The sequence below is a fragment of the Sus scrofa genome, chromosome 1 (assembly GCF_054392235.1).
Source record: "Sus scrofa isolate SSC_HxYL_T2T_F1_AM1 chromosome 1, Sscrofa_HxYL_maternal_Yorkshire_Landrace_v2.0, whole genome shotgun sequence".
Classification (NCBI taxonomy): domain Eukaryota; kingdom Metazoa; phylum Chordata; class Mammalia; order Artiodactyla; family Suidae; genus Sus; species Sus scrofa.
In genome coordinates, this window is record NC_139383.1 from 84,204,133 (window position 1) to 84,231,665 (window position 27,533).

Below are 27,533 nucleotides of genomic sequence, written 5' to 3' on the forward strand. Positions count from 1 at the left end.
ACTCTAATTCAACCCCTAGCCTAGGAACCTCCATATACTGCTATGCAGCCCTAAGAAAAATTTAAAAAAAAAAAAAAAGTTAAGGGAAAAAAAAAATTAAAAAACTTCCTAGATGGTTTTGAACCAGCTTCCAAGCTCCTTTTTTTTCCCTCTCCCCAGATTGAGAATTGAGTGACTTATGCTATAGGTTTTTCGTTTTTTACATATAAAATTTTACAAGTTTTATAAGGTATATTAGCACTTAGAGGAAAATAAGAAGAATAAGTTTTTTGTGTTTAAGAATTTTTTTTTTCTTTTTTTTATGGCTGCTGCTGTATAAAAGGTTAGTTCCCAGGCCAAGAATCGAATTGGAGCTGCAGCTGCAGGCCACAGCCACAGCCACAGCAACTCTAGCTCTGAGCCACATCTGCAACCCATGCCATGGCTTGTGGCAATGCTGGATTCTTAACTCGCTGAGCAAGGCCAGGGATTGAACTCATATCCTCACAGAGACAATGTCAGGTCCATTAAGCTACAATGGGAACTCTTCATTGTGAATTTTTTTTTTTTTTTTAATAAGAACAAGTAGTTTTAATTAAACAGTTGCTGAATAATCGGTGACAAGTATTATTTATTCCTTGAATATAAAGGAGGAGAGCTTTAATTAAGATGCTGCCATTGAAAATAGAAGCTATTCATTATATAGTTCATTTTTAATTATCTGATTTTAAATTTACAAACTTACAGATTATTTACATTGTTTTTTAACTTAGGTTGCCTACTTTTGTCTTTTATCTATAGTTAGCGATCTTTTTTCATCCCCAAAAAATGAAGTTCATTTACCTCTTTACTTCTCTTTACTCACTCCCACCCTAGCCCAAGTCACATCACATGGTCTACTGCAAAGAATAAGTTTTCTTATTTGCACTCTTGTTTCTTTTTATCTGTTTGTTTGTTTTAACAGAGTGAGTTTTTTATTTTTTTATTTTTTTGTCTTTTTGCCATTTCTTGGGCCACTCCCGAGGTATATGGAGGTTCCCAGACTAGGTAGGGGTCGAATCAGAGCTGTAGCCACCAGCCTACACCAGAGCCACAGCAATGCAGATCCGAGCCACGTTTGCAACCTACACCACAGCTCATGGCAACGCCAGATCCTTAACCCACTGAGCAAGGCCAGGGATTGAACCCACAACCTCATGGTTCCTAGTCGAGCCACGACGGGAACTCCCAGAGTGAGCTTTTAAGATCTGAGTTTAAAAACTCAGTGATGGTTTCCTCACTTCCTGAACATGACCTACAAAGCCTCTACCCTGACCCTTGTCTGTGTCTATGGACTCTGTTGAGCTCTCTTCCCCTCACTTACCACTCTACAGACACACCAACCTTCAGGTTTTTAGTCCAGCTATGATTTTTTCCAGGGACTTTCTTAATTTTTTACATGTCAGCTTAATTTTATACTTCATCAGAGATGTTTTCACCTATTCTCAATCTAAACTTTGTTACCCTGTTTCAGTTTTAATCTCTTTGTGTTTTCATCATGTTCATTCGTTTTGTGGACTCTTAGTTTCCTACATTATCTCTTTTTTTAATTTAAACATTTTTTTGTACTGCAGGCAGAATCAGTGCTTTACATGCACATTTCATGTTTTTCTTTCATAGCTTTGATCTGACTTGTAGTAATAAAATCATTTATTTAGTGTCTGTCTCCTCTGCTGGATTGTGTATTCCCAGGTGGTAGGGACATGCCTTACTTGTTCGTGACTATATCACTAGGGATAGACTGATAAGCACTGTGTCACTGTAGCACGATGTGGTCACTCATATTTGCTGAATACACGAAAGGGAGGGAGAGAAGAAGGAAGGGAGCAAGTAAATAAGGAAACAGACTATATGAAGATGCCATGTTTATGTATTTTTAAAATATATAGACAGTGCTAAGTTTATATGTTTTAAGTTTTTATTTATTTATTTTGTATTTTTAGGGCCACACCTGAGGTATATGGAGTTCTCAGGCTAGGGGTCAAATTGTAGCTGTAGCTGCCGCCCTATGCCGCAGCCACAGCAGCACAGGATCCAAGCTGCGTCTTCGACCTACACCAAAGCTCACGGCAACACCGGATTCTTAATCCACTGAGTGAGGCCAGGGACCTGTGTCCTCATGGATATTAGTCTGGTTTGTTACCGCTGAGCCACAATGGGAACTCGCAAGTTTTTATATTTTTAATGGAAGCTGACAAATTTTTAAAGGTAGTGTAACACTATATTTTTCTTTTAGACAACTTTGGTTGCATGTGGAGGATAAAATTGTGGGTAATTGAGAACTGACTCACCAAATTTTCCTTTGTAATACAGTGAATAGATAGGGTGTAAACTGTGTTGAAGAAAGAGATGTACAAGAGATAGCAACAACAACAAAAGACAAAAAAAAAACTAAAAAAAAAAACTAAAAAAAAAAAAAAAAAGGAGTTCCCGTCGTGGCGCAGTGGTTAACGAATCCGACTAGGAACCATGAGGTCGCGGGTTCGGTCCCTGCCCTTGCTCAGTGGGTTAACGATCTGGCGTTGCCGTGAGCTGTGGTGTAGGTTGCAGACGCGGCTCGGATCCCGCGTTGCTGTGGCTCTGGCGTAGGCCGGTGGCTACGGCTCCAATTGGACCCCGAGCCCGGGAACCTCCATATGCCGCGGAAGCGGCCCAAGAGATAGCAACAACAACAAAAGACAAAAAAAAAAACTAAAAAAAAAAAGAAAGAGATGTAGTTCTTCAGAACTTAATACAGACAAAAGATATGTCCTTATTCTCCTTATTGTTTTCCTATTGCATTTACTCCTAAATCATGTCACTGTTTCAGTAAGTAAAGCCTTGATTAATGGAAATTTATTTTTTTCTTTTTAGCAGAGATTTTATCAAACCTTCATAATTCCTCACCAGATGTGTCTTGTGTCTCTGATATAAATAGCGTGTATGAAAGAATTCGACTTGAGAAACTTACTTTTGCCCACAGAGCTGTTAGTGTCAGCACAGATCCAAGTGGATGCAATTTCGCAATCTTGCAGTCAGATCCTAAAACAAGGTATACTTGTATATATTAAATTTCTTTTTTAGAGGGAACAGTCAGTGGGTTTTCTTTGTATTCAGTAGCTCCTGGAACAAATTTAAATTGAAGATCTGTTGCCAAGTCTTGTAGAGACTTCAGACATATAATCATGTTGCCAGGTTAAATCAGAAGTGAGAGTTCAGTTGTGGCTCAGTGAAAATGAACCTGACTACTATCCATGAGGATGAGGGTTCAATCCCCAGCTTCGCTCAGTTGGTCAAGGATCTGGTGTGGCTGTAACTGTGGCTGTGGCTGGCAGCTGTAGGTCTGATTTGACCCCTGTCCTGGGAACTTCCATGTGCTGTGGGTGTGGCTGTAAAAAGCAAAAGAAAAAAAAAAGAAATTAAAAGTGGAATTTATTATATTGAAAATGATGAGTGTTCTTTTTAGTTTGGAAACTGATATTTATGGAAAATACTGAAGATTTTATATATATATATATGTAACGTTCATGTCTTTAGTACTTTGTGATCTGTTTGAGGTTCTCAGATTCTGAGAAATAGAACTATTCATTAATGTAATATATAAAAATTGCTGACCCTTGCATACAATGAGAAATGACAAAGAAGAAGTAGTGTAGAGTCATCTGGAGGGCACTGTGAGTCTCAGTGCAAATCTTCCATTACCTCAGGCCAGACAAATATCAAGGGTATTAGTGAAGAGGGAAAAGTTTCCGGAGATATGGTGACCATCCCTTCTGGTTTGTCAGGTCTGTCCCATATTGAGCGCTGAAAGTCTCCTCTCTTGGGAAACCCCTCAGTCCCAGGCAGAACAGGGGGTTGGTCACCCTACGTGGAAGGATGGGTGATATGTATATTGGGAAGGGGAGCGTGCATTTTTAAGGTACCGATATGACCTGTGTGTGTTTATTTTCTTGAGTTTCTAACCTATTCTAGGATCTGGGACCTGAAGTATTTATTTACTGGTTTCTCAGTATGTATTTTTCCCCACTTCTGAAATAAAAAGATAAAAGAAGAAAAGGTTGAGACTGTACTCTCCTCTTTTTGAGTGTTTTTAGTTATACTTTCAATAATTAAGATATTCTATGAAACAATCATTTGAATTTATCTTATATAGTGTTTCCTTGTGGAAATAGAAAACACTGCTTTGAAAGGAAACTTAATTTTTGTCGTTTTAGTTTAGGAAAAAAAAACACATACATAAAGGAATAGAAAAAAATTATAGGGTGACATAGTATCTAAGCCTGTATGCAATGTTATATATTGGAAATACCAAATTTAAAATTTTCTAAGTTAAATAAAAAAGAAATTACACTTTAAACGAATTGGGCAGGGACGTTTTCTTTTTTTTTTTTTTTCTTTTTTTTTCATTATCTTGAAAGTAAAAATAATTTTTGTTTCACTTCTAGCCTGTATGAAATTCCAACTGTGTCCTCATCATCCCTTTTTGAAGACTTTGGCAAACTGTTGAGGGAAACGGATGAAATGGACAACATCCATGATGTGACATTTCAAGTTGGCAGTAGAATCTTCCCTGCACATAAATATATTTTGGCAGTGCGTTCTGACTTTTTCCAGAAACTGTTTCTTTCAGATGGTACTACTTCAGACTTTACAGATGTTTACCGGAAAGATGAAGATTCTGCAGGATGCCATCTCTTTGTGGTAGAGAAGGTTCATCCTGACTTGTTTGAATACCTTCTACAGTTTATATACACAGATACTTGTGACTTTTTAACTCATGGCTTCAAACCAAGAATAAATTTAAACAAAAAACCAGAAGAGTATCAGGGCACTGTGAATTGCCATTTGAATAAAAAAATTTCACATGAAGATAATCAGAAGTCAGCATTTGAAGTTTATAAAAGTAATCAAGCTCATAGTGAGAGGCAGAAAAGTAAATCCAGATCTTCCAAAAAAGTTAAAAGCCTTGGGGAAGATGATCCTGTGAGAATGTTGCAAAATGTTGCAAAGAAATTTGGTTTCAGTAATTTGAGTAGTAGGTATGACTCCTCCTTAATGTCCATTCATGTAACTTATTATTATGTCCTCCTTTTAGTAATCCTCTGCTAGCCCTCTCTCCTCTCTGCTGCTGCTACTGCTTCTGTTCCTAGTCCTGCTTCTCTTCCTCCTCCTGACCTCCACACCCTCCCACATGTCCTCTTCATCTTCCTTCTCCTTTCCTTTCCTTGCCATTTCTCCATTTTATGCTCAAGCTTTCTCTGGGGTTCCCTGGATTAAAATGTTAAAGAATGGGAAAGCTGTTAGTGGGTTTGAACTCTCAGTGATGGACTGGCAGGCAATGTGCTATTCTGAAGTTAGAATGACCTATATATGCCTCTTAGCTATGCTATGACTACCTAGGGCAAATTTCTTATTTCTTTGAACTTCAGTTTCTCAGTTTATAAAATCAGAGGCATACGATTGACTTAATATTATTGGTAAAGTGCTTACACAGTATTTGTCATCTTATAAGCTAGGTTTTTTTTGGAATTTTCTACTTTTAAGGTATTTATGTTGCCTGTGGCAGTATAACCTTAGTTGTGGGGCAGGAGCAAGAGAGAAGAGTGTATGGTGTCTTTAAAAAAAAGTGAAGGGCTTTGTGTCATAGCTTTCATTTGTTTTTTCAGTAATGATGTTTAATATATTTTGAATGTTAAGTAAAATTGAAGGAGAATGTAGGATATTTCTTTATCACTGAGTAGGGATTTGTGGAGATACTTTTTTCTAGGTGATACAAATTATGTAATTGTGTTCAATTGTGAGCTAATTTGCTGGATTTCTGTTGTTTGTTTTGGAAGGGGAATATATTCACCAATTAATTTTTATCTATTCTTGATAGGTTAGATGGAGTCAGATTTGAAAATGAAGAAATTAATGTCATTGCCAAGAAAACTGGTAATAAACTAAAACTAAGTCAGAAAAAATGGTAAGTTAGGAAATGAAGATAAACCTTTCATGTCTAGATTTGGGGACCTAAGTGTGGAAATAGAGCTCTTTTTACTCATATGAAGCAAAATGTGTAGATGAATTCCCTTTTATCTTTACTAATATTCTTCATTTCTGGAAATGTTGGAGAGCATTGAGGCAAATGGATAAAATTTTAACTGCTCAGTAAGACATTGATATAGTTCACTTTTTTTCTGATTACTTTTTAATGAAGAAAGGAAATTTTAATTTTTTCTTCCCTGAATTTTGTCTTTTTTTTTTTTTTTTTTTTTTTTTTTGTCTTTTTAGGGCTGCACTGGCAGCATATGGAGGTTCCCAGGCCAGGGGTCTAATTAGAGCTGTAGCTGCTGGCCTATACCACAGCTCATGGCAATGCTAGATTCTTAACCCACTGAGCGAGGCCAGGGATCGAACCCACAACCTCATGGTTCCTAGTTGGATTTGTTTCCACTGCACCATGATGGGAACTCCTGAATTTTGTATTTTTTATAGACAGTGATATTAATTCAAAAACCAAATAATTATTTCATTATGAAGATTATTTCCTTTAGTATTTTTTCCATAATAAATAGACTCATCTAAAATATGTTTATTTTTAAAGTTTTTATACTTTGTTAGTGAAAAGTTTTGGAGAAAACAAAGGGAGGAATCTAGCCTGCTTAGCACAGAATAGATTGTACAAATAAGTGAATTCAAGACCTTTGACAACAGGGTCACTGATTATCATATTGCTAACACCTGGCCTATAATAAAAAGGAACATTAGAAGACTTCTAAAAATATTTATCTGTATTTATTCAGTTATCTTTTCAAATATTATCTTTATTGTAAGGCCTTATTTTCCCTAAAGTGGAAGGAAATGAAGTACTTCCTTATATATGTGTACCCTCAAGTTGCCCCTTCTCTGCCATCCTTTTTATTTGTTTGCTTTTTAGCTGTGCCCACAGCATATGGAAGTCTCTGGGTTAGGGATCGAATGCTCACCACAGCAGCGACCTGAGCCACTGCAGTGACAGTGTTGAGTCCTTAACCTGCTGTGCCACAAGGGAACTCCTCTGCCACCTTTAATTAGGAGAAAATCAAAAGTTAAGACAGATCCTATTTGCTTATTTGCTACTTATATAAAGAAATTGCTCTTGCTTCAATTAAATTTTTTTTCCCCAGTTCATTTTTATGTGATGTGACCATGAAATCAGTGGATGGAAAGGAATTTCCTTGTCATAAATGTGTTCTTTGTGCTAGACTTGGTAGGTACATTTTTTGTTAGTTGCTGTTTTATTTGTTTTAGTATTGTTTTTCTATTCTTACTGAATTTTTTTCCTTTCAGAGTATTTTTACAGTATGCTGAGTAGCTCATGGATTGAGGTAAGATTTAAGCAGAAACCACATAGGTTGGTAATGACAGTTTATATTATGGGGAAATTACTAAAGAGATTAAAAAATTTTTAACTCATTTTTTCTTTTGTATTGAACTTTAGCTTAAGCCTACTGAAAAATAGCAACATTTTGAGATGAAAATTGTTGCAAAAAAGCTACTTAAATAAGTTCCTCGTTATTGTTTAGACTTGTATTTGGAATACCAATGTGTTTCTTTTTTTCTCAATTTTTCTTGATTCCTTTTCATGTTACAGAGCATTTTAAAATGAAATGTATCTCATTTTAACTTTATGTTTTATATAGTGTTATTTTTTTGTGTTTGATATGATTCCTATTAAAAGTTTTTCGTATCAATAACCTCAGTCTGTAGTAGTATTTTTGTAGTGTAAAATTATCTTATTTTATTTTATTCAGGCTTCCAGTTGTGCAGCTCTGGAAATGCCAATACATTCTGATATACTGAAAGTTATTTTGGACTACCTCTATACTGATGAAGCTGTGGTGATAAAAGGTATTAATAAGAGTTAGGACATTTAAATATAATCACAAATGAGAAAATCACATGAATATTAATTTCTACTCTAATTGAAATAAGCCATCAACAGAGGCTTTAACTGAAACTAAGCAATAGTAATGGCTACTAACAGTGAAGGAATGGAAAAGAAAATTTTCATTACCTGTATGAAAATGAACTCTTTTAAGAATTGTTAATAGTGTTTAAGATTAAACATTTTCACACCCAGCTGCTTATGATTGAGATGAGGAAATGACAAGGAATGTAGTTTTGACAAATAGCCTATAAAAGTTCTTCTTGCCTGTATTTCCCCTTGTGCAAACATGAACACGTCTGAAGTAAAAGAAATAGACTGATAATTGAATTGAAATCTATGAAAAGCATTTATACACTTTGTTAGGCGATACAGCCATGTTAATTTACCAGGTAGGTGTCTTTAGTCATAGGAGTGGTGTAGTCTCTTGTTGTGTGTATGTGTATGCCACATTTTCTTCATCGATCTGAAGATTGTTTCTATATTATAACTATTGCGAATAATGCTGCCCATGAACATGGCAATACAGTTATATCTTTAAGATCCTGATTTCACTTCCTTTGGCTAAATACTCAGAAGTAGGGATGCTGGATCATTTTATGGCTCTATTTTTAATTTTTTTGAGGAATCTCCATACTGTTTCCCATAGTGGTTGTACCAATTTATCTTCCCACCAACAGTACACAAGGGTTCCATTTTCTCCAAAACACTTGTTATCTTTTTGTAGTTGTTGTTGTTAATAATAGCCTTTCTGACAGGTATAAGGTGACATCCCATAGTTTTGATTTGCATTTCCCTGATAAATATGAACATTGAGCACCTTTTCATTTACCTGTTTGCCACTGTATGTCTTCTTGGGACAGGTGGGTCTTTTGCTCATTTTTAATTTAAATTTTTTTTTTTTTTTTGCTTTTTAATTTGTAGGAGTTCTTTATGTATTTTGGGTATTAATCTCTTTTCAGATATAGTTTGCAAATATTTTCTCCCATTCCAGAGTTGCCTATTCATTTTGTTGACTTTGCTATACTTTCTAGTTTCGTGTAATACCACTTGTTTGTTTATTTATTTATTTATTTATTTGGCCATGCCAGTGGCATACAGAGTTCCAGGGCCAGGGTTTGAACCCTAACCATAGCAGTGACAGTGCCAGATCCTTAACATGCTGAGCTACCAGGGAACTCCTGTTTTTGCTTTTGGTTTCACATCTAGAAAATCATTGTCAAAACCAATGTCTAGGACCTTTTCCCCTTTTTTCTTCTGAAAGACTTAACGCTTTCAGGTCTTAAATTCTAGTCTTTAATCCTATTTGAGTTGAATTTTGTGTATAATGTAATATATGGGTCCAGTTTCTTTTGCATGTGGATATTCAGTTTTTCCTAATACCCTTCATTGAAGAAACTGTTTTTTCTCCATTTTGTATTCTTGATAACTTTGTTAAAGATAAGATGGCTATATATGAGGGCTTATTTGTGGGCTCTCTATTCTGTCTCATTGGTCTATGTGTCTACTTTTATGTCAGCATGTTACAGAGTTGATTGCTATAGCTTTGTAATATGATTTTGAAGTCAGGTAATGTGATGTGTAGTTGATTTGCAATACTAGTTTCAGGTATACAGCATAGCGAGCCAATATTTTTATTGATTATACTCAGTTATTATGAAATAATATTATTTCTCTCTTCTGTAGAATATATCCTTGTTGCTTATTTATTTTATACATAGTAGTTTATATCTCTTAATCCTTTAACCCTGCCTTGCCCCTTTCTCTTCCCTCTCCCTGCTGGTAACCATTGTCTTTTTCTCTGTATCTGTAGGTCTGTTTTTGTCTTGTTATGTACATTCTTTTGTATTGTTTTTAGATTTCGTGATTCCATGAATGATAACATAGAGTATTTGTCTTTCTATGTGACTTATTTCCCTAAGCATAAAACCTTCTAGGTCTGCTGTTGCAAAGGGTTTTTTTATGGCTGAGTAATATTCCATTGTATGTGTGATATGTATATATCTTTATCCATTCATCTGCTGATGGGTACTTGGGTTGCTTCCATATCTTGGCTATTATCCACAACTTAACTTTGGTTGCATACGAAACCTCTACACTTTTTTTTTTTTTTTTTTTATGTCTTTTTAGGGCTGCACCCACGGCATATGGAGGTTCCCAGGCTAGGGGTCTAATCTGGTCTAATCTGCTGGCCTACACCACAGCCACAGCAACTCAGGATCTATGCCATGTCTGTGACCTACGCCACAGCTCATGGCAACGCCGGATCCTTAACCCACTGAGCAAGGCCAGGGATCGAACCTGCAACCTCATGGTTCCTAGTGGGATTCGTTTCTGCTACACCATGATGGGAACTCCTGAAACCTACACTACACTTCTTAACTTCTCTTCTTCTCTGTCATTATTTCTTCAAATATTGTTATGTCCTCTTTTTCTTCTGGGACTCTCATATGTATCTTGTTATGCTGGATAATGTTTCACAGGTCTCTTATACTCAGTTTATTTTCTTTCTGTTCCTCAGTTTGGATAATCTCAGTTGACCTATAGTTTCTGTTTTCATTGATGGTCTTAATTTTTTGAGATATTATTCTCATATTTTCTTTTAGAGTTTTAGACATTATTTCCTTCAGATCTTTGGACATATTTAAAATAGCTGATTTAAACTCTGTAATAGTTCAGCATCTTGGCATTCTTAGGGACAGATCTACTTGGCTGCTTTTTTTCTGTATGGCCATACTTAACATCTCTGTTTCATCTTTTCATAATTTTGTGTTGAAGACTGGATGCTTAAATAACAATATGCAGCAGCTCTTGAAATCAGATTCTCCTGTTTCTTCAGGGGATTTTTTTTTTTCCTTTTTGTTTAGTGACTTTTTGTAACTAATCTGTAAAATTGGTGTTTTTGGTCATATGTGACCACTGAAGTCTCTTCTTGGTCATCTTAGTTGTCAGCTAATAATTAGACAGAATTTTCCTTAAACGTCTAGACCGTTAAATCTCCCAGCCTTTGCCTAGTGGCTCTTTGTATGTGTTGTGGCATGGCTTCAATTCTTAGGCAGGCAATTTACAATTTTGCCTTAGCTTTTATTTCCTGCTTCTGTAGAGCCTCAGAGTCAGCCAGAGGTAAGAGTTTTGGGCCTAAGTTCTTAAGTCTTGTTATTTTTTAAAAATAATGCTGAACGTGTTTGTTCAGAATCCAGTCACTTTTCCACATTCTTTATTACTTGTCATTGTCAGCAGCATCGCCAGCACCCTGCCATTTACCAAATACATTCTGAATTTTTTTTTTTTGGCCGCACCCACAGAATGTGGATGTTCCCCAGCCAGGGATCAAACCCACACCATAGCTGTAACCAGAGCAGTGACAGCACTGGATTTTTAACTCACTGAGCCATGAAAGACTCCTGGGCCACCTTAAGTTTTTTTCTGGGTACATGCACAGCCCTCCGTGTATGTGCGGCCTTTTAGATTCACAGGAATTTGTTAAAACTTCAAAACCCCTTATGGACCCTTGTACTAGGCTTCTCAGATGGCCACAACAATGTAGACTGAAATTTATCATTCACAGTTCTGGAGGCTAGAAGTCCTAGATCAAGTTCTGGCAAGGTTGGTTTCTGGTGAGGGTTCTCTTCCTGGCAGGTACCTGGCTGCCTTCTTGCTATGTCCTCCATGGTCTTTCCTCAGTGCTTGTCTGGTGTGGTGGAGAGAAAGTGAGAGAGCACACTCATGTGAAGGGGTAGGTGGGGAAGGTATAGCTCTGAGGTTTCTTCTTGGAAAGACACTGATCCTGTCAAGTCAGAGCCTACCCTTATTGCCTGCATTTAACCTTAATTATTTCCTTAGAGCTTCCATCTCCAAATACAACCACTTTGGAAATTACAGCTTCAACATGCAAACTCTAAGGGGGCACAAACATTCAGTCATGATAGCTCTTTTCTTTTTAAGGTTTTTTGACCTGCTTCTTGTTTGTTCTGTCCCCTATTGTATCAGGCAGCTTCACTGTTAAGCAGTTGCTGATTGTTTTAAATAAATGCCCTCTCCTGAGGCTTTGCACACTGGGTAAGCTTTGAGTCAGGTCAAAAAACCCTGCTGTGGGGTTCCCAGGAAATTGCCACATAGGTCAAATAATGACAACTATTTGATAATGTTGCTCCACAGCTGTTCTGTCTCCTTCAGTGGCTGTTAGGTGCTCCTTTCTGCTCGTGATAGCAGGATTAATGGTTTTCAAGACTGCTGTGGAGGAGAGGTGAGGAGAGGAGTATCTAAATAGGAGAGGCTACTATGTCCCAAAGTTCACCATTCTGCGCAGGATTCAGCCGGTTTTTCTGAGTCAGTGCTCCCTAGATTATTGCAAGGTTTTGGCTAACGTCTTGAATTCTGAAAGAGTTGATTTTTGAAATTTTTTTTGTAATATTCTTATTGCTTTTGTAGAGAAGAATTTTTGAGGTTGTTCTTAGTCTGCCATGTACAATGATGTCACCTCTCCCTCGGTTTTTAAAATGGTTTTTCTACTTTCACTTTTTCTTTTTTAACCCTTTTTTTTTCTTTTCTTCCTATGGTGGTTGTATTGGTTTTTTTCCTATTTTACTGTTCTGGCAGTGACTCCAGCATTGCCTAAGGTCATTATCATTGGGCCAAGGTTGTATTAAATTAAGGAATTTATATAGTTTTTATTTATGTGTTTAACTTTTGTGTGTGTGTGTGTGTGTGTGTGTGTGTGTGTGTGTGTGTTTTAGGGCTGCACCCATGGCATATGGAGGTTCCCAGGCTAGGGGTCAAATCAGAAATACAGCTGCTGGCCACAGCCACAGCAACACGGAATCTGAGCCATATCTGCATCCTACACCATAGCTCACTCTGATGCCAGATCCCTAACCCACCGAGCAAGGCTAGGGATCGAACCCACAACCTCATGGTTCCTAGTCAGATTTGTTTCCGCTGCGCCATGTCGGCAATTCCAGGAACTTCTATAGTTTTTAATAAATGTACTCTTTGATGACTAATTTTGTTTTAAATAGGGAACCTAAGAGTGTTAATTGACACCTCTTCCTTCCCTCCCCCATGTATATACATATTAACATATATGTATCTGTTTAACATATACCTGTATGTTACCTTTAATGGTGAGATTTGACTTTCCACTTTATTAGTTTGAGAAACATTTAACAGCAATGGGAGATTTTAATGTCAGGCATTATAATAGCCTTTTACACTAAAAAAGACCTATTCAAATTGCCCATTTTATGGTCTTAGTGTGAACCAGAGCATTGTTTTTTTTTCCCCAACAGCCTTCTATCTAAAAGAGGATAGGAATGTTTTGAAATTACTACTCTTGATCATTCTTGCCATTTCAACCTTTAGAAAATAAATCATCATAATTCTTCTTCAGTGTCTTAACTACCTAAATTTTCCCCCTAGGTATAATGTGTACAAAATAATAAAGAGTGATACTTGTTTTCTTTTTCTTTTTTAGAATCTCAGAATGTGGATTTTATTTGCAGTGTTCTTGTGGTGGCTGATCAGCTTCTCATAACTCGATTGAAAGAGATTTGCGAAGTAGCATTAACTGAAAAACGTGAGTATATTTGAATTAGAATTTTAGTGTTTTCAGGTTGATCCAGGATTTGTGGTATTTTATTGACTTTATGATGCAGCTTGTGGTAAAATACATGTTTTTGTATCATGAAAAATGTCAAGATATTTCAACTATTTAATGTCATCATTTGTAAGTACATACTTATTTTAGAGATAGTAATATGTGAAAACATGTATATCTTAGAATTGAAATATGTTAATTTTTTGGAAATGTCATACAACTGTGAATAATAAAGATAGCATGAAATTCATTTTGGAATTTTAAGGATGAGAGTTTGAAAGCAGAGGTCTTTTACCCTTGCCCTGATCTTTTAAGTGTGTGCCTAGCTACCCTATTGTTTGCTGAAATTTTAATGTAAACCATTTCATCATTATATTTGATCAAACACTTCTGTTTTCTTTTATTCCTCTCTCTGTTCATTATTTCAGTTAATTGCATGATTGTCATCCTAACACTCAACTTTGACACCTGAAGTTACTTTTTGTAATTTTGTAACTTACACTCAAATCGCAGCTGTCAAAACTGATTGATCCTGTGTTAATTGTATTTCCTCACCTTTGTATTCTCCTTCTCGCTGTGGTTATTGAGATGATTGTTATCCATCCCTGCTGTGTAGTGTCATACTAGTTTGTTAAGTCCAATTTCTCTTTCTTTAATCTTTCTCTTTGTTTTTTTTTTTTTTTTTTTGCTTTTTAGGGCCAGGCATATGGAGGTTCCCAGGCTACAGGTCAAATTGGAGCTGTAGCCGTTGGCCTATACCACAGCCACAGCAACACCAGATCCGAGCTGCATCTGTGACCAACACCATAGCTCACAGCAACACTGGATCCTTAACCCACTGAGCAAGGCCAGGGATTGAACCTGTGTCCTCATGGCTGCTAGTCAGATTCATATCCACTGAGCCATGATGGAAACTCCTCTTTAATCTTTCTATAGGAAGTAATTATGTCTTCCCCCGCTTAAATATTTTTAGTTGCTTACTCTGGGATAAAGTTTAAATTTCCTTAGCCTGATAGAAAAGTTTCTTTGTTCTCTAGTCTTATTTTTGTTCTCCTTCATTGCCTCTTCAGAAAGTGTGAAGGGATTTCCTGTCGAATTTTTCCAGTTTGTACTTGCTGATAGTTCTCTTAGCTCTAGTTTCTTACTTTTCTTTAGCTCTGTGGAAGACATTCTCCTTGATTATCAAAAAGAGAACAACAGCTCTGATCTTTAAAGACAGAAAAGGGAAATACAGTTGTCTCTCAGTGTACGTTGGGGTTCCAGGAACTTCTGTGGATGCCAAAATTCACAGGTGCTCACGTCCCTTATATGAAATGGTGTAGTGTCATGAATACAGCTGGCCCTCTGTATATAGAGATGTGAAACCAGCAGGTACAGAGGGCTGACTGTACATTAAAATAATGACCAGAATATACAGTAGGTTTAAAAATTACATATTGGTGATATTTTCAGTTGTTCAGATGACTTTCCTGGCACCCCGTGGTTATTCCTTTTTGGCTCCTACTGCACAGTTGCCCCTATTAATGAATTCCGTGATCTTCCTAGAATCTAGCAAGAGAAGTGCTCAAAAGAATTTTGGTCTCCGATTATTGGCGATTCTTGTTCCCAGCCAAAAACTTTATATGATCCATTTGTATTTCTCTGAAATGGGAGACTTTGGGTTCATCATTAGTTGAAACTTGGGGTTAGTCAAGAGTGAGGCAGAAATCATTATTGTCTGCAGTTATAACTTTTGACTGAGTTACAAGAGAGAAAGAAAAAAGAAATGGAGGAAGCCGGGTATAGAAAATAGTTGTGTTCCTCTGTTGGCTGGGACTCAGAGTAAATAAGGAAAAGAGTGGAGAGGTTTGGGAAGCCAACATGTTAGGTAAGTAGAATATTCTGGGATAGTTTCTAGCAAAATACAGCGCATATACAAAGTTACAAGGATTGTAACAAAATCTAGCATCTCTTGTACAGTATGCCAGATTCTGCACTGGAATGAATGATAATACAGTAAGATTTAGATGTACTTATTTTCTAAATATAGAGTATGTGTGTGTGTTTACAAATGCAAATATACTCACATAAAGTCTGATAGATTATTCAACATAAATATATTTTATAGAATGATTTCATCAGTTTGTTTTAGTTTTATCTTTTTAGTTTTCAAGAGGATGGCTATTCCATATTATATAAATGAAAAGGAATGTTGTTTATCAGTGAAAGTTAAAAATATTCCAGAAAGGTTAGATGGAAGATTTCAATTCTTATGTGTTTGCTTTTAGATGGCACTGTGACGTACCCTGTGTATTTTCTTTTTTTTCTTTTTTTTTTTAAATATAAAGGTTTTTATTTTTTTTCCATTTTAGCTGGTTTAGTGTTCTGTCAATTTTCTACTGTACAGCATGGTGACCCAGTTATACATACCTTGTGTATTTTCTTTTGCTTAAAATTTTATGTGTTTATTTTTCCTCAGAATGAATTATTTAAAATTTCTTTGGCATATTGGAAGGGAAAATGAGTTTTATATTTGTCCTAGTATAAGTTATTTTTGGCAAGGCACTACTTTCTTTCTTTCTTTCTTTTTTTTTTTGGCCATGTCTGTGACATGTGAAAGTTCCTGAGCCAGGGATCAAACCAAAGCACACTAGTGACCCTCACTCAAGCCACAGTAGTGACAATGCCATATCCTTAACCACTAGGCCACCAGGGAACCCCAAGACACTACTTTTAATTTTCCTTCTTCTAAATGTTCAAACCTGTCAGCTTGAGAAATCAGTATACTTCATTTGCTATAGTAGCATGCCTTTCATCTCATTTCACAAATCTTTTCTTTTGTAGTTACCCTGAAGAATTCTGTGATGCTACTGGAATTTGCAGCAATGTATAATGCTGAACAATTGAAACTGTCTTGTTTACAGTTTATAGGACTGAATATGGCAGCTTTACTTGAAGCAAGGTAGGTTAGGTATATATAGACTGTTGGAAAACAATGTATATGTAATAGCAAATATATTAATAACTTAAAAGTGAATGATGATATATTCCAGCTTTGTAGAAAAAGTGAAAATATAAGAGGATTTAATCATTTCATTAGTGTTTAGATGCTTAATATATACAGCAATTGCTAAGATTCTCTGGTGAACAAATAGACACTATCCTTGCTCTCAATGGAGCTTATATTATGGTTGGAAAGTTGTGGGACAGTATTATCACAACTGTATTTTTATATATGTTTATCTTTCTTTGCTTGTTTAGGCTAATGTATAACTATACAATTGTTATCTTGGCTTTTGAAAACTATCTATAGTACTAATTAAGCCAGTACTGAATTATTTCACATATATGCATGCGTGTAATAGATTACTAGTTGATTTCTATTTTTCTCTTTATTATAATATATCTCCTATACTGTATATTGACTTTTTTGTCAAACTTAGCCTGTAGGTAGCAGATGGCTTAAAAAATTTTGTTGGTCTAGTTTATTGTAAACAGATACATGTGTTCAAGCCTTGATGTAGAAATCAATGAGTAGTGAAATATTCCTTATGAAAAGTGACACATTTTACATGAAAAATCAGCTATATATATAAATCAGGGGCTATATATATATATTATATATAATATATATATCCTGTTTCATAAGCTAATATTTCAATATATTGATATTTACCTGGATGGAAAGAATTTTTTTTTTTTTTTTTTTTTTTTGTCTTTTTGCCTTTTTCTAGGGCTGCTCCCCATGGCATATGGAGGTTCCCAGGCTAGGGGTCTAATCAGTGCTGTAGGCACTGGCCTACACCAGAGCCACAGCAACGCGGGATCCAAGCCACATCTGCGACCTACCCCACAGATCATGGCAACGCCAGATCCTTAACCCACTGAGCAAGGCCAGGGATGGAACCCGAAACCTCATGGTTCCTAGTTGGATTCGTTAACCGCTGCGCCACAATGGGAACTCCTGGAAAGAATTTGATAAATGCTAATGATTTAGGGGTCATAGACATTTTAGAATTAGAGGAATCTTGGAAATTTCATCCTATTGTTTCCCACTATTTTTAGCAGAATTTTTAATGAGATAAATTTACAGATTTATTTTTTAATATAAGGTCAGAATTTTATTATATTTACTCACCAAAAAGTCAGTTATGAGAAGAAATGAGTGTTTTTGATGAACATAGAAATTTCAGAGTACTTGGTATCAGTTGCCTTTTTTTTTTTGGATATTTAAAGTCAGTGTCCAATGTAAGTATTTTGTTTTAACTGTAACAATAGCTAACACTGCCATAATAATAGTTATTAATAGTAAAAACCAATACTAGTAATATAATAATAAATAAAAATAATAATGATAAACTATGTGCTAGGCAGCATTCTCAGGATTTTTTATATAAGGAGATTTATATATATTTTAATATAAAGATTTACTTCATTTTCATGAAAACCTTATGATGTAGATTCTATTTATATACTCATATGAAGATGAGAAAACCCATGAAAGTTTTTTGGCCAATAGTCAAGAAAACCTTGATCCATATAATTAATTATAAATGATAACAATTTTTTGATAACTCATCTTTCAAAATCAGGATGATATTTTAATGAAATTCTAAAATACATTTTGAATTAAAGTTTTCTGCTCTTTTTAAAGGCATATCAGTCAGATTCTTAATAATTGCCACTTAGTGTTCAATTTAGAGGAAACTCTCTTTGGCAGTATAATGCTTTGTTATTTTGTGAAAATGCTTTTCAAATGCAAATTAGTATTATGGGATATTAGACAATGTCATTTCAGATTTCCTCTAGTATTTTAATGTTATAACCTGGCAAAGGTTTCAGAATAAATTTAATTTTTTTGCTGACATTACATTAATCATAGCAACTTTTTTTACTTTGTATTGCCAAATTAAGTTCATTTAATTTGTAGATAAGTCAACCACAATGTGAAATAAGCGCCAAATCTGTCTAAAACATATTAGAAAATGATGTGTTACACTACTGTTGTTCAGTTATTATGACAAATTTGTCAGCTGAACTATTAAGGGTGGCACATGTTCTCTAGGGAATGATTTTACGAGTAGACATGCATTAAACTTAACATTAAAGCAAAAATTTACATGACCATTCCTAATCAAATATGTGTTTGGTAGAAGTGTAAATAAATATGCACAGAGATGTTGAGAAAGGAGAGCTACGTCAAGCATCACAAGCTATTTATCTTCAAAATGTTAAAAAAAAAAAAACTGGTATAGTACAGATTTGAACATGCTTTGTATTAGTTTTAAAAGTAGTTTGAAATATACTTTAGAATGTAAACTTTGATTTAAAGTTTTACTGATGCCTCAGAGTACCTCTTTGGAACCTGAGTTCTTTAAAATCTACTTCAAAGTCTAGTTCCAATGTTAATATGCACATGAAGATATTAAAGCCTAGAGAGAGAAAGTGAATTGCTTAATATCATGCAGGTAATTGGGAGCAGTGATAATTCTAGATAGATTTCATGTACCTGATAGTTAAGCTATCATTCTATCAATTTAATACTCCTTCTGTAGGTAAAGATTATAATTTGTGAAAAAGGAAGGTTGAAAACTAGTACTTGCTGTTATGATAGAAAAGGTTTTTCTTTCTTATTTACATTGAGTTTTATTCAAGATGTTTCTCTAATATGTTTGCTGTTTATATGAAATATAGAACTGCACATACTTCCAATAAGAATTTGTTGCAGCTGGCATATTAATGCTTTAAAAAATGTTCAACAACATTATGTTATCAATGTTGTTATCAACAATATAAAATGTCTCTACATATTTGAAAATATTGACAGGTATTAAATTACTTGAGTCTTAAGATAGAATTTATATCTTATTTTTTTAGGTCTCTTGATGTTTTAAGTGATGGTGTTTTGAAGGATCTTTCTGTGTTTTACCGAAAAATGGTAAGGTTTAGGTTTTCGTCAATGATAATGTCAACTAAAGAAAGCAGTGTGTTTGGTCAGACTTAATGGAACAATTTTCTAGTGAATTCTGATACATTAGGATCTTTTAAAGATGAGGAAATAGGCTTTCTTTACAGATTCCACAGGTGAATATAATTATCAAAATTGAAGATTTTTTTTTTTTTTTTTTTTAAATTCTTTTTTCTTTTTGTGGCCTCACCTATGGCATATGGAAGTTCCTGGGCTAGGGGTCAAATTGGAACTTCGGCTGTGGTCTATACCATAGCCAGGCAACACCAGATCTGAGCTGCATTGGCGACCTATGCCACAGCTTGTGGCAACACTGGATCCTTAACCTGTGAGGCCAAGCATTTGAGCCCATATCCTCACAGAGACGTTGGCTCCTTAACACGCTGAGCCACAAGGGGACCTCCCATTATTTGTCAAAGATCAGGACAGTGTAAAAACATGGGCTTTTAACAATATTATTTATTTTTATTGACTTTAACATTGATTTATGACATATGTTTCTTGTGTACAACATTAAATTTCTACTTCTGTATATGTACCCTCCAGCTTGCTCACTACCAAAAATTTAACTAATGTTGGTCTAATTTAAATTTTTTGCATGTGACTGTCCAGTTTTCCCAGCACTATTTATTGAAGAGACTCCTTTCTCCATTGTATATTCTTTGCTCCTTTGTCATAAATTAATTGTTCATATAGGCAAGCATTTATTTCTGGGCTTTCAGTTCTCTTTCAATTCTAAGAACTTTGTATCTTTTTTCTGCTAATACCATGCTGTTTTGATTATTATGGCTTTGTAATTTGAAATCAGGGTGTGTGATACCTCCAATTTTGTTCTCTTTTCTTAGTATTGCTTTGACCATTGAGGGTCTTTTCTGTACCCATATAAATTTTAGAACTTAGAATTTTATTTCTGTGAAAAATATTATTGGGATTTTGATGGGGATTATATTGAATTAAATTGCTTTAGGTAATATTGACATTTTGATAATGTTAATAATTTCAGTCCATGAACATGGAATATCTTTCCATTTATTTGTGTCATCTTTAGTTTCTTTCAACAATATCTTACAATTTTTAGCATACAGGTCTTTCACCTCCTTGGTAAATTTATTCCTAGGTATTTTATTCTTTTTGTTGTGATTATAAATGTGATTGTTTTCTTTTTTTTTTTTTTTTTTTTTTTGTCTTGTGTCTTTTTAAAGCTGCACCAACATCATATGGATGTTCTCTGGCTAGGGTCTAATCAGAGCTTTTGCTGCCGGCCTACACCACAGCCACAGCAATGCCAGATCCGAGCCGCATCTGCAACGTACACCACAGCTCACAGCAACGCCGGATCCTTAACCCACTGAGCGAGGCCAGGGATTGAACCCACAACCTCATGGTTTCTAGTCAGATTCGTTTCCACTGTGCCACGACAGGAACTCTGTGATTTTTTTCTTAATTTCTATTTCTGATAATTGTTCATGTATAGAGATGAAACAGTTTTTTTGTACATTGATTTTATATGCTGCAACTTACCTGTATTTGTTTTTATTTCTAACAGATTTTTCATGGAGTCTTTAGGGTTTTCTATATATAAAGTCAGGTCACCTGCCAATAGTGACAGTTTTACTTCTTCCTTTCCAATTCAGATGTGTTTTACTTAATTTTTTCTGGCCTAATTGCTCTGGCTAGTACTTCCAATACTATGTTGAATAAGAGTAGTGAGAATGAGCATCCTTGACTTATTCCTGATTTTAGAGGGAGAGCTTTCAGTTTTTCACCACTGAGTGTGTTAGCTGTGGGTTTGTTGCATATCATACCTTCTATACCCACTATATATGGAGTTTTTATCATAAATCGGTGTTGAATTTAGCAAATGCTTTTTCTGCATCTATTGAGGTGATCATATGCTTTTTATCCTTCATTTTGTTAATGTGGTGTATCATGCTGATTGATTTGTGGATGTTAAACCATCCTTAAATCTGTAGTGAAAATCTCACTTGATCACGTTTTATGATCCATTTGATGTATTTTGAATTCAGATTGCTAATATTTTGTTTGGAGATTTTTGCATCTATGTTCATCAGAAATATTGGCTTGTGATTTTTTGTTGTTGTTGTCTTTTGTCTTTTTAGAGCTGCACCTGTGGCATATGGAGATTTCCAGCCTAGGGGTCTAATTGGAGCTGTTGCTGCTGGCCTATGCCAGAACCACAGCAACACTGAGCTGCGTCTGCCACCTACCCCACAGCTCATAGCAACACTGGATCCTTAACCCACTGAGCAAGGCCAGGGATCGAACCTGCAACCTCATGGTTCCTAGTTGGATTCGTTTCCGCTGCGCCACGATGGGAACTCCCAGCTTGTGATTTTTTTTGTCACTGTAAGTTGTCTTGTCTGGTTTTGTATCAGGGTGATGTTGGCCTTGTAAAATGAGTTAGGAAGCATTACCTCCTTTTCAGTTGTTTGGAATAGTTTGAGGATAGGTATTAAATCTCCTTTGAATATTTGGTAGAATTTACCCATGAAGCCATCTGGTCCTGGGGTTATGTTTTTGGGGAGTTTTTTGATTACTCTTTCAATCTCTGTATTAGTGGTGAGTGTATTCAGATTTTCTGTTTCTTCTTAAATTGGTCTTAGAAGGTCACATGATTCTAAGAATTTGTCCATTTCTTCTAGGTTGGCTTTCACCTTTTTTCCATAGTGAGTTTACATAATGGGCTTGTCAATTTTGTTTATCCTTTCAAAAAACATTTCTTTTCTATTGTCTTCTCTGATCTTAATATTTCCTTCCTTCTACTGATTTTGGTTTTCATTTGTTCTTTTTCTGGTTCCTTTAGGTGGGTAACTTTTTCTTGTTTCTTGAGGTAGGCATTTATTGCTACAAATTCTTGGTACCACTTTTACCGTTTCCCATAGATTTTGGTGTATTGTGTTTTCATCTTCATTTGTCTTCAGGTAATTTTTAATTTCTTCTTTGATTTCTTCATTGACCCACTAGTTGTCCTGTGGAATGTTCTTTACATACACTTGTGATTTTTCCAGTATTTTTATTTTTTATTTCTAGTTTCATACCATTGTGATCAGAAAAGATGTTTGATAGGATTTTAGTTTTAAATTTATTGAGACTTTTTGTGTGTGTGTCCCAGCATATGGCCTACCCTAGAAAAAGTTCCATCTGCTTGAGAAGAATGTGTATTCTGTTGCATTTGGATGTAATGTTCTGTTCAGATCTATCAAATATATGTGGTCTAACATTTCAGTTAAGGTCGCTGTTTCCTTGTTGACTTTCTATCTGGATGATCTATCCATTGATATAAGTGAGGTATTAAATATCCCCTGCCATTGTTGTGTTGTTGTCAAATTCTCCCTTTGGGTCTGTTAATTGTTTTATATTATTATGTGCTGATCATTTTTGTCTCTTGCTAACGTTTTTGGCTTGAAATCTGTTTTTGTCTTGTATGAGTATGGCTACACCTACTTTCTTTTGGCTGCCATTTGCCTGGAGTGTAATCCCATCTCTTCACCTTGAGCCTGTGTTTTCTTTAGACCTGAGGTGTGTCTCCTGGAGGCAGTATATAGTTGAATCTTGTTTTTTAATGCATCCATCTTTTTTGTGTCTTTTGATTGGTGAATTCACATCAATTTACATTTAGGGTGATTATTGATAGATGAGGACTTAGTCCTGAAATTTTATGTTTTGTTTTTTCATTTCTTGTTATCTCCATTGTTTGTTATTTCTTGTGTTTTTCTCTGTCATTTTGGTTTGGTGGTTTTCTGTGATATTTACTCAGTTTCCTCTTTTTTTTTGTTTGTTTGTTTGTTTGTTTGTTTTTTAGGGCTGCACCTGCAGCACATGGAGATTCCCAGGCTGGGGGTCAAATCAGAGCTACAGCTGCCAGCCTACACTGCAGCCACAGCAATTCAGGGTCCAGGCCATGTCTGCGACCTACATACCACAGTTCATGGCAATGCCAGATCCTTAACCCACTGAGCGAGGCCAGGGATCCAACCCACAACGTCATGGTTACTAGTTGGATTTGTTTTACTGCACCTCAAAGGGAATTCTGTTCCCTCTTCTTATGTTTCATGTCTCTGCTCTATAGCTTTGTATAAAACATTTCATAGGTAAAATACTCATTTTTCTGCTGATAGTATGTTATCTTCATTTACCTAAAGGAGTTTTTCCTCATCCTCTTTTATATTTTTCTTCCTAAATTATCCCATTTTATCTTGTGAGTTTGCTACCAGTTATTTTTTTCTTTTTTTTTTCCTTTTAACCTTTATGCTCTGATAAAAAGTTGCAATTTTTTGGTTCCGTTTCTATCATCATGCTGAATCTTGTGTACTTTCTGCCTGTTTGTTTCTGTTAGAAGTGCTTCTTTCAACAAGTCTTGTTGGGCAGGGCTAATAGTGATGAACTCCCTCAGCTTTTGTTTGTCTGAGAGTCTTTATCACTCCTTCATATTTGAATGCTAGCTTTGCTGGATAGAGTATTCTTGGCTGGCAGTTTTAATCTCTTAGTATTCTGACGATGTCATTTCACTCCCTCCTGGCCTGTAAGGTTTCCACCGAGACATGATAGCCTGGTGGAGGTTACTTTGTAGGCACCACCCATATTAAAGGCACTGGATGCCTTTAATATTCTTTTTTCATCATTGACTTTTGACAATTTTATGTTATGTGTCTTGGAAAAGGTCATTTTGCATTAGATAACTAAGTGTTCTCTTAATTCCATGGACTTGTATGTCCAATTCCTTCTCCAGGTTTGGAATGGTCTCATCTATTATTTCTTTCAATAAACTCTCTGCTCCCTTCCTCTTCTTTTCTTCTTCTGGGATACGCACTACCCTAATGCTGTCTTGCCTAAAGGAGTCATATAGCTCTCATAGAATTCCTCAGTTTTTAAATATTGTTTCACTTTCCTCTTGTATCATTTCAAGATTTCTACCTTTGAGCTTGCTAATTCTCTCTTTCATGTGCTCTGCTTTATTTCCATTGCTCTGTAATGCATTCTTCATCTCATTTATTGAGTTCTTCAGCTCTGCTGTTTGTTTGGTTCATTTTTAGAGTTTTAATCTGTTTGGTAAAGTATTTCTTCTGAGGAAAAAAAAAAAGTATTTCTATTCATTAATTTTATTCCTGAGTTCATTAAATTGCCTTTCTGACTTTTGTACAGCTCATTGAGTTCCTTCATGATAACTATTTTGAATTCTTTAAGTTAGATTGAAATATTTTGTGACTTTGATTTCTGGGGAATTGTCATTTTCTTGTGATAGAGTGTTACAGTGCTTCTTCACTTTGCTTGATGAATTGTTCCTCTGCAAGTGCATTTGAAGTTAATGACAAGGTCCTTGCTTTTGCTTTCCAGTAGATGGCGCTGTAACACAAGGTTTTGGTTTCTCTTACCTGAGCTGTCTCTGGTTATATTTGAGAGTTGACACTTTCCAGCCTTCACCAGCTCTCTAAGAGGTGTGCCTCTGTGCCTTCCCTATTACTTCTTGTTCCCTCAGGGTCCTTACTTCTTTTTTCCTGCCAGAGCTACTGTCATCACTGGGATGATGGGGTCTTTCCCAGTGTCCAGGATTCCTTGAGTAACAGGCTTCTCTGTGTGGGTGAAGAGGATGATGGGGGTGGGGGAGCCAGGTTTGTGTATGTCCCTCTTGTGTCTGGTGTTGCATAAAGTCCATGGGCCCTGCCACTGTAGATGGTGAAGTGGCAAGGCTGGATTCCAGGGCCCACTGCCACTGCCACCCAGTTACCTGTGGTTGTCAGCACCCTTTGTTCAGGATGCCAGAGTTGTGTGCACCACCTTGCCTGTTGCCACTGAATTCTCGGAAGCTGTGGACTCAGGGATAGTTAGAGGCCCAGGATTGCTGACATGGACTTTGCTGTTCCCTCTGATTCCACCTCCGTCTGCTGCATGTTCCAATCCCCCCACCTTTAGATGTGCAAATGTATGGAATTCTGTGGTGTCCTAGTGTCGCCTTTGTTGACTGTAGATGTTTTACTGGTTGTAGATTGAAGGGGAGAGAGAATTACTTTATAAATTTGTATTTAAAAAGTGACATCTTTTTTCTATAGATTCCAGCAATGGATAAAAGAGTCATTACACCATATCAGGATGGACCAGATATTAGCTATTTGGATGTAGAAGATGGAGATATATTTTTGAAAGAAGAAATAAATATGGAACAGAATTATTCGTGAGCTCTGTTTTCTTTTTTTTCCTTTTCTTCCTTTCCTCCTCTCCCCAACCAAATCTTGGATACTGATGACACTTTTATATTAATAACCGAAGGAAAAACTGAGAAACCTGACATAAAAAAATAGGTATTTGTGTTCATTCTTAGCCTTGATATAATACAAAGTAAATGCAAAATTAATTCTTATAGATATAAAAAATTATATAGAAATATAAAAGGAAGGTAGCCTTCTGGTTAAATATATTGGGTTGAGTAAGTACATTTACCTTAATTACCTTTCTGAACCCTGGTGAGATTATAGTTTAAAAAAAAATTCAAAAGGCATATTGCACTATAGCAAAGAGAACAGGAAAGGAGTGAATTGCAGTCATGAGATGTTAACAGTTTTGGAGGCTGGAAGGTGGTTGCCAAGCAGTAATGACTTAGAACAGAAAAAAATTAAAACAGGATTATGGAAAGGTTTAAGAATTAGGGGTACTAGGCTTATGGAGACCAGGGTTAGGTGGTTAGATTTGGAAAATAGAATTTTTTTAAAAAGACTTTTTCAAAGAGCATTGCTCTCTTCCTTATCCCCCTTCAACCACGTGATTGCCCTCCTCAGCAGAAGATGAGAAATTTGCCTTCTGAGGAGGGTGAACTAAGGGGAGTGCATCAGCCATTCTTCTCGACCCTTCTGTATAGAGAACCTTACTGGTTCAGGAGCTGTGACCTTCAATCACTGTCATTTGAGAGTCCTGCAACGAAATATCCCATGTTCTGCATAATTTCCTGTTGACCATTTGACAAGTCCTGTTTAGAATTTCCACCCACATTTTAATCTCACTTATCAGCTGGTTATAGCATTTACTGTCCTTCTACTTGGTAAATGACCTATTAAAATAAAGTCTTTGAATGTTCAAGTCGTTTACTACATATATGTGTGAATGTATATATATATGTATGTTTATTAAATATGTAAGCTCACTGAGAAACTGTTCTTGCTGCCAGAAAAAAAAATTTAACCTCTTCTAGGACTTGATGGTAGCCTGGGATACTTGAATTTTATTGATATCTGACCTAGATGTATGACATCCTATCATATTGAAAATTATAATAAACTTATTAACATTGACATAAATATTCTTTAAAAAATAATAGTGTTCATAGCTGACCTATATAACTGGATAAATTATATAATGAGATCTAAAATTCTTAGGTGAAATAAGACAATTGTAGTCTTCATAGATAGTTTTATTTTCCCTTTCTGATTAATAATACTTAATTCAAAGAATTAAGTAGCCCCTGAAATGCTTTAAAACTTATTGCCAACTATTTCTAGTCCAAGATCATAGTTTGTAATAGCTTGGGTGTGAACATGTGCAGCATTTTATTTTTCAAAGTATTTTCCTATATAACATCTTGCTTCTAACTTTTACTGAAATGCTAGAGTTAGAACAAGTGGTAGATCACACTGAGATTTGGTGAAACTGAGTAATTTGCTCCAGGCCACATAGATAAATGGAACTAGAGCATGCATATTCTTCGGTGTTTTCTGTTTGACTAAAATACTATATTCTGTTGCTCAAAGTGCATGTTTCACTTCTAACTTTATTTTTTAAAGTGATTTTTACATTTGCTTTTTTCCTAGGGAAAGTATGTTCAAGAAGACAAAAACAAAAGCAAAAAAGAAGCCACGTAAGCGGTCAGATAGTTCTGGAGGTTATAACCTTTCAGATATTATTCAGAGTCCACCATCTACAGGTTAGTGGAAAGTGTTTTAGGATATAAATTTTCTGATCTAATCATTCTTGTCTTTATTCCTTATCTAATTCATTTAACACTTATTAAATATTATTATATGCCACCTCTGATGGGGCTATACAAATATAAAGTAGTCTTTGTCTTAGGGAGGCCA

The 27,533-nt window shown here is 35.6% G+C and overlaps 1 protein-coding gene across 3 annotated transcripts in view; it reads left to right on the forward strand.

Annotated features, from left to right (window-relative positions):
• The window catches only part of IBTK (inhibitor of Bruton tyrosine kinase), a 98,801-nt gene that overhangs the window by 32,616 nt on the left and 38,652 nt on the right, over nt 1–27,533 (forward strand). For 2 of the 3 annotated variants that reach the window (XM_005659413.4, XM_084964275.1), the window contains 11 exons: nt 2,872–3,049; nt 4,443–5,036; nt 5,876–5,962; nt 7,146–7,228; nt 7,309–7,346; nt 7,773–7,869; nt 13,380–13,481; nt 16,326–16,443; nt 19,359–19,419; nt 25,518–25,639; nt 27,267–27,379. In XM_005659413.4, the coding sequence (XP_005659470.1) occupies nt 2,872–3,049; nt 4,443–5,036; nt 5,876–5,962; nt 7,146–7,228; nt 7,309–7,346; nt 7,773–7,869; nt 13,380–13,481; nt 16,326–16,443; nt 19,359–19,419; nt 25,518–25,639; nt 27,267–27,379 (1,593 nt within the window). The remainder of the gene's footprint in view (nt 1–2,871; nt 3,050–4,442; nt 5,037–5,875; nt 5,963–7,145; nt 7,229–7,308; nt 7,347–7,772; nt 7,870–13,379; nt 13,482–16,325; nt 16,444–19,358; nt 19,420–25,517; nt 25,640–27,266; nt 27,380–27,533) is intronic. The other variant, XM_001924870.7, reaches the window with a different exon arrangement.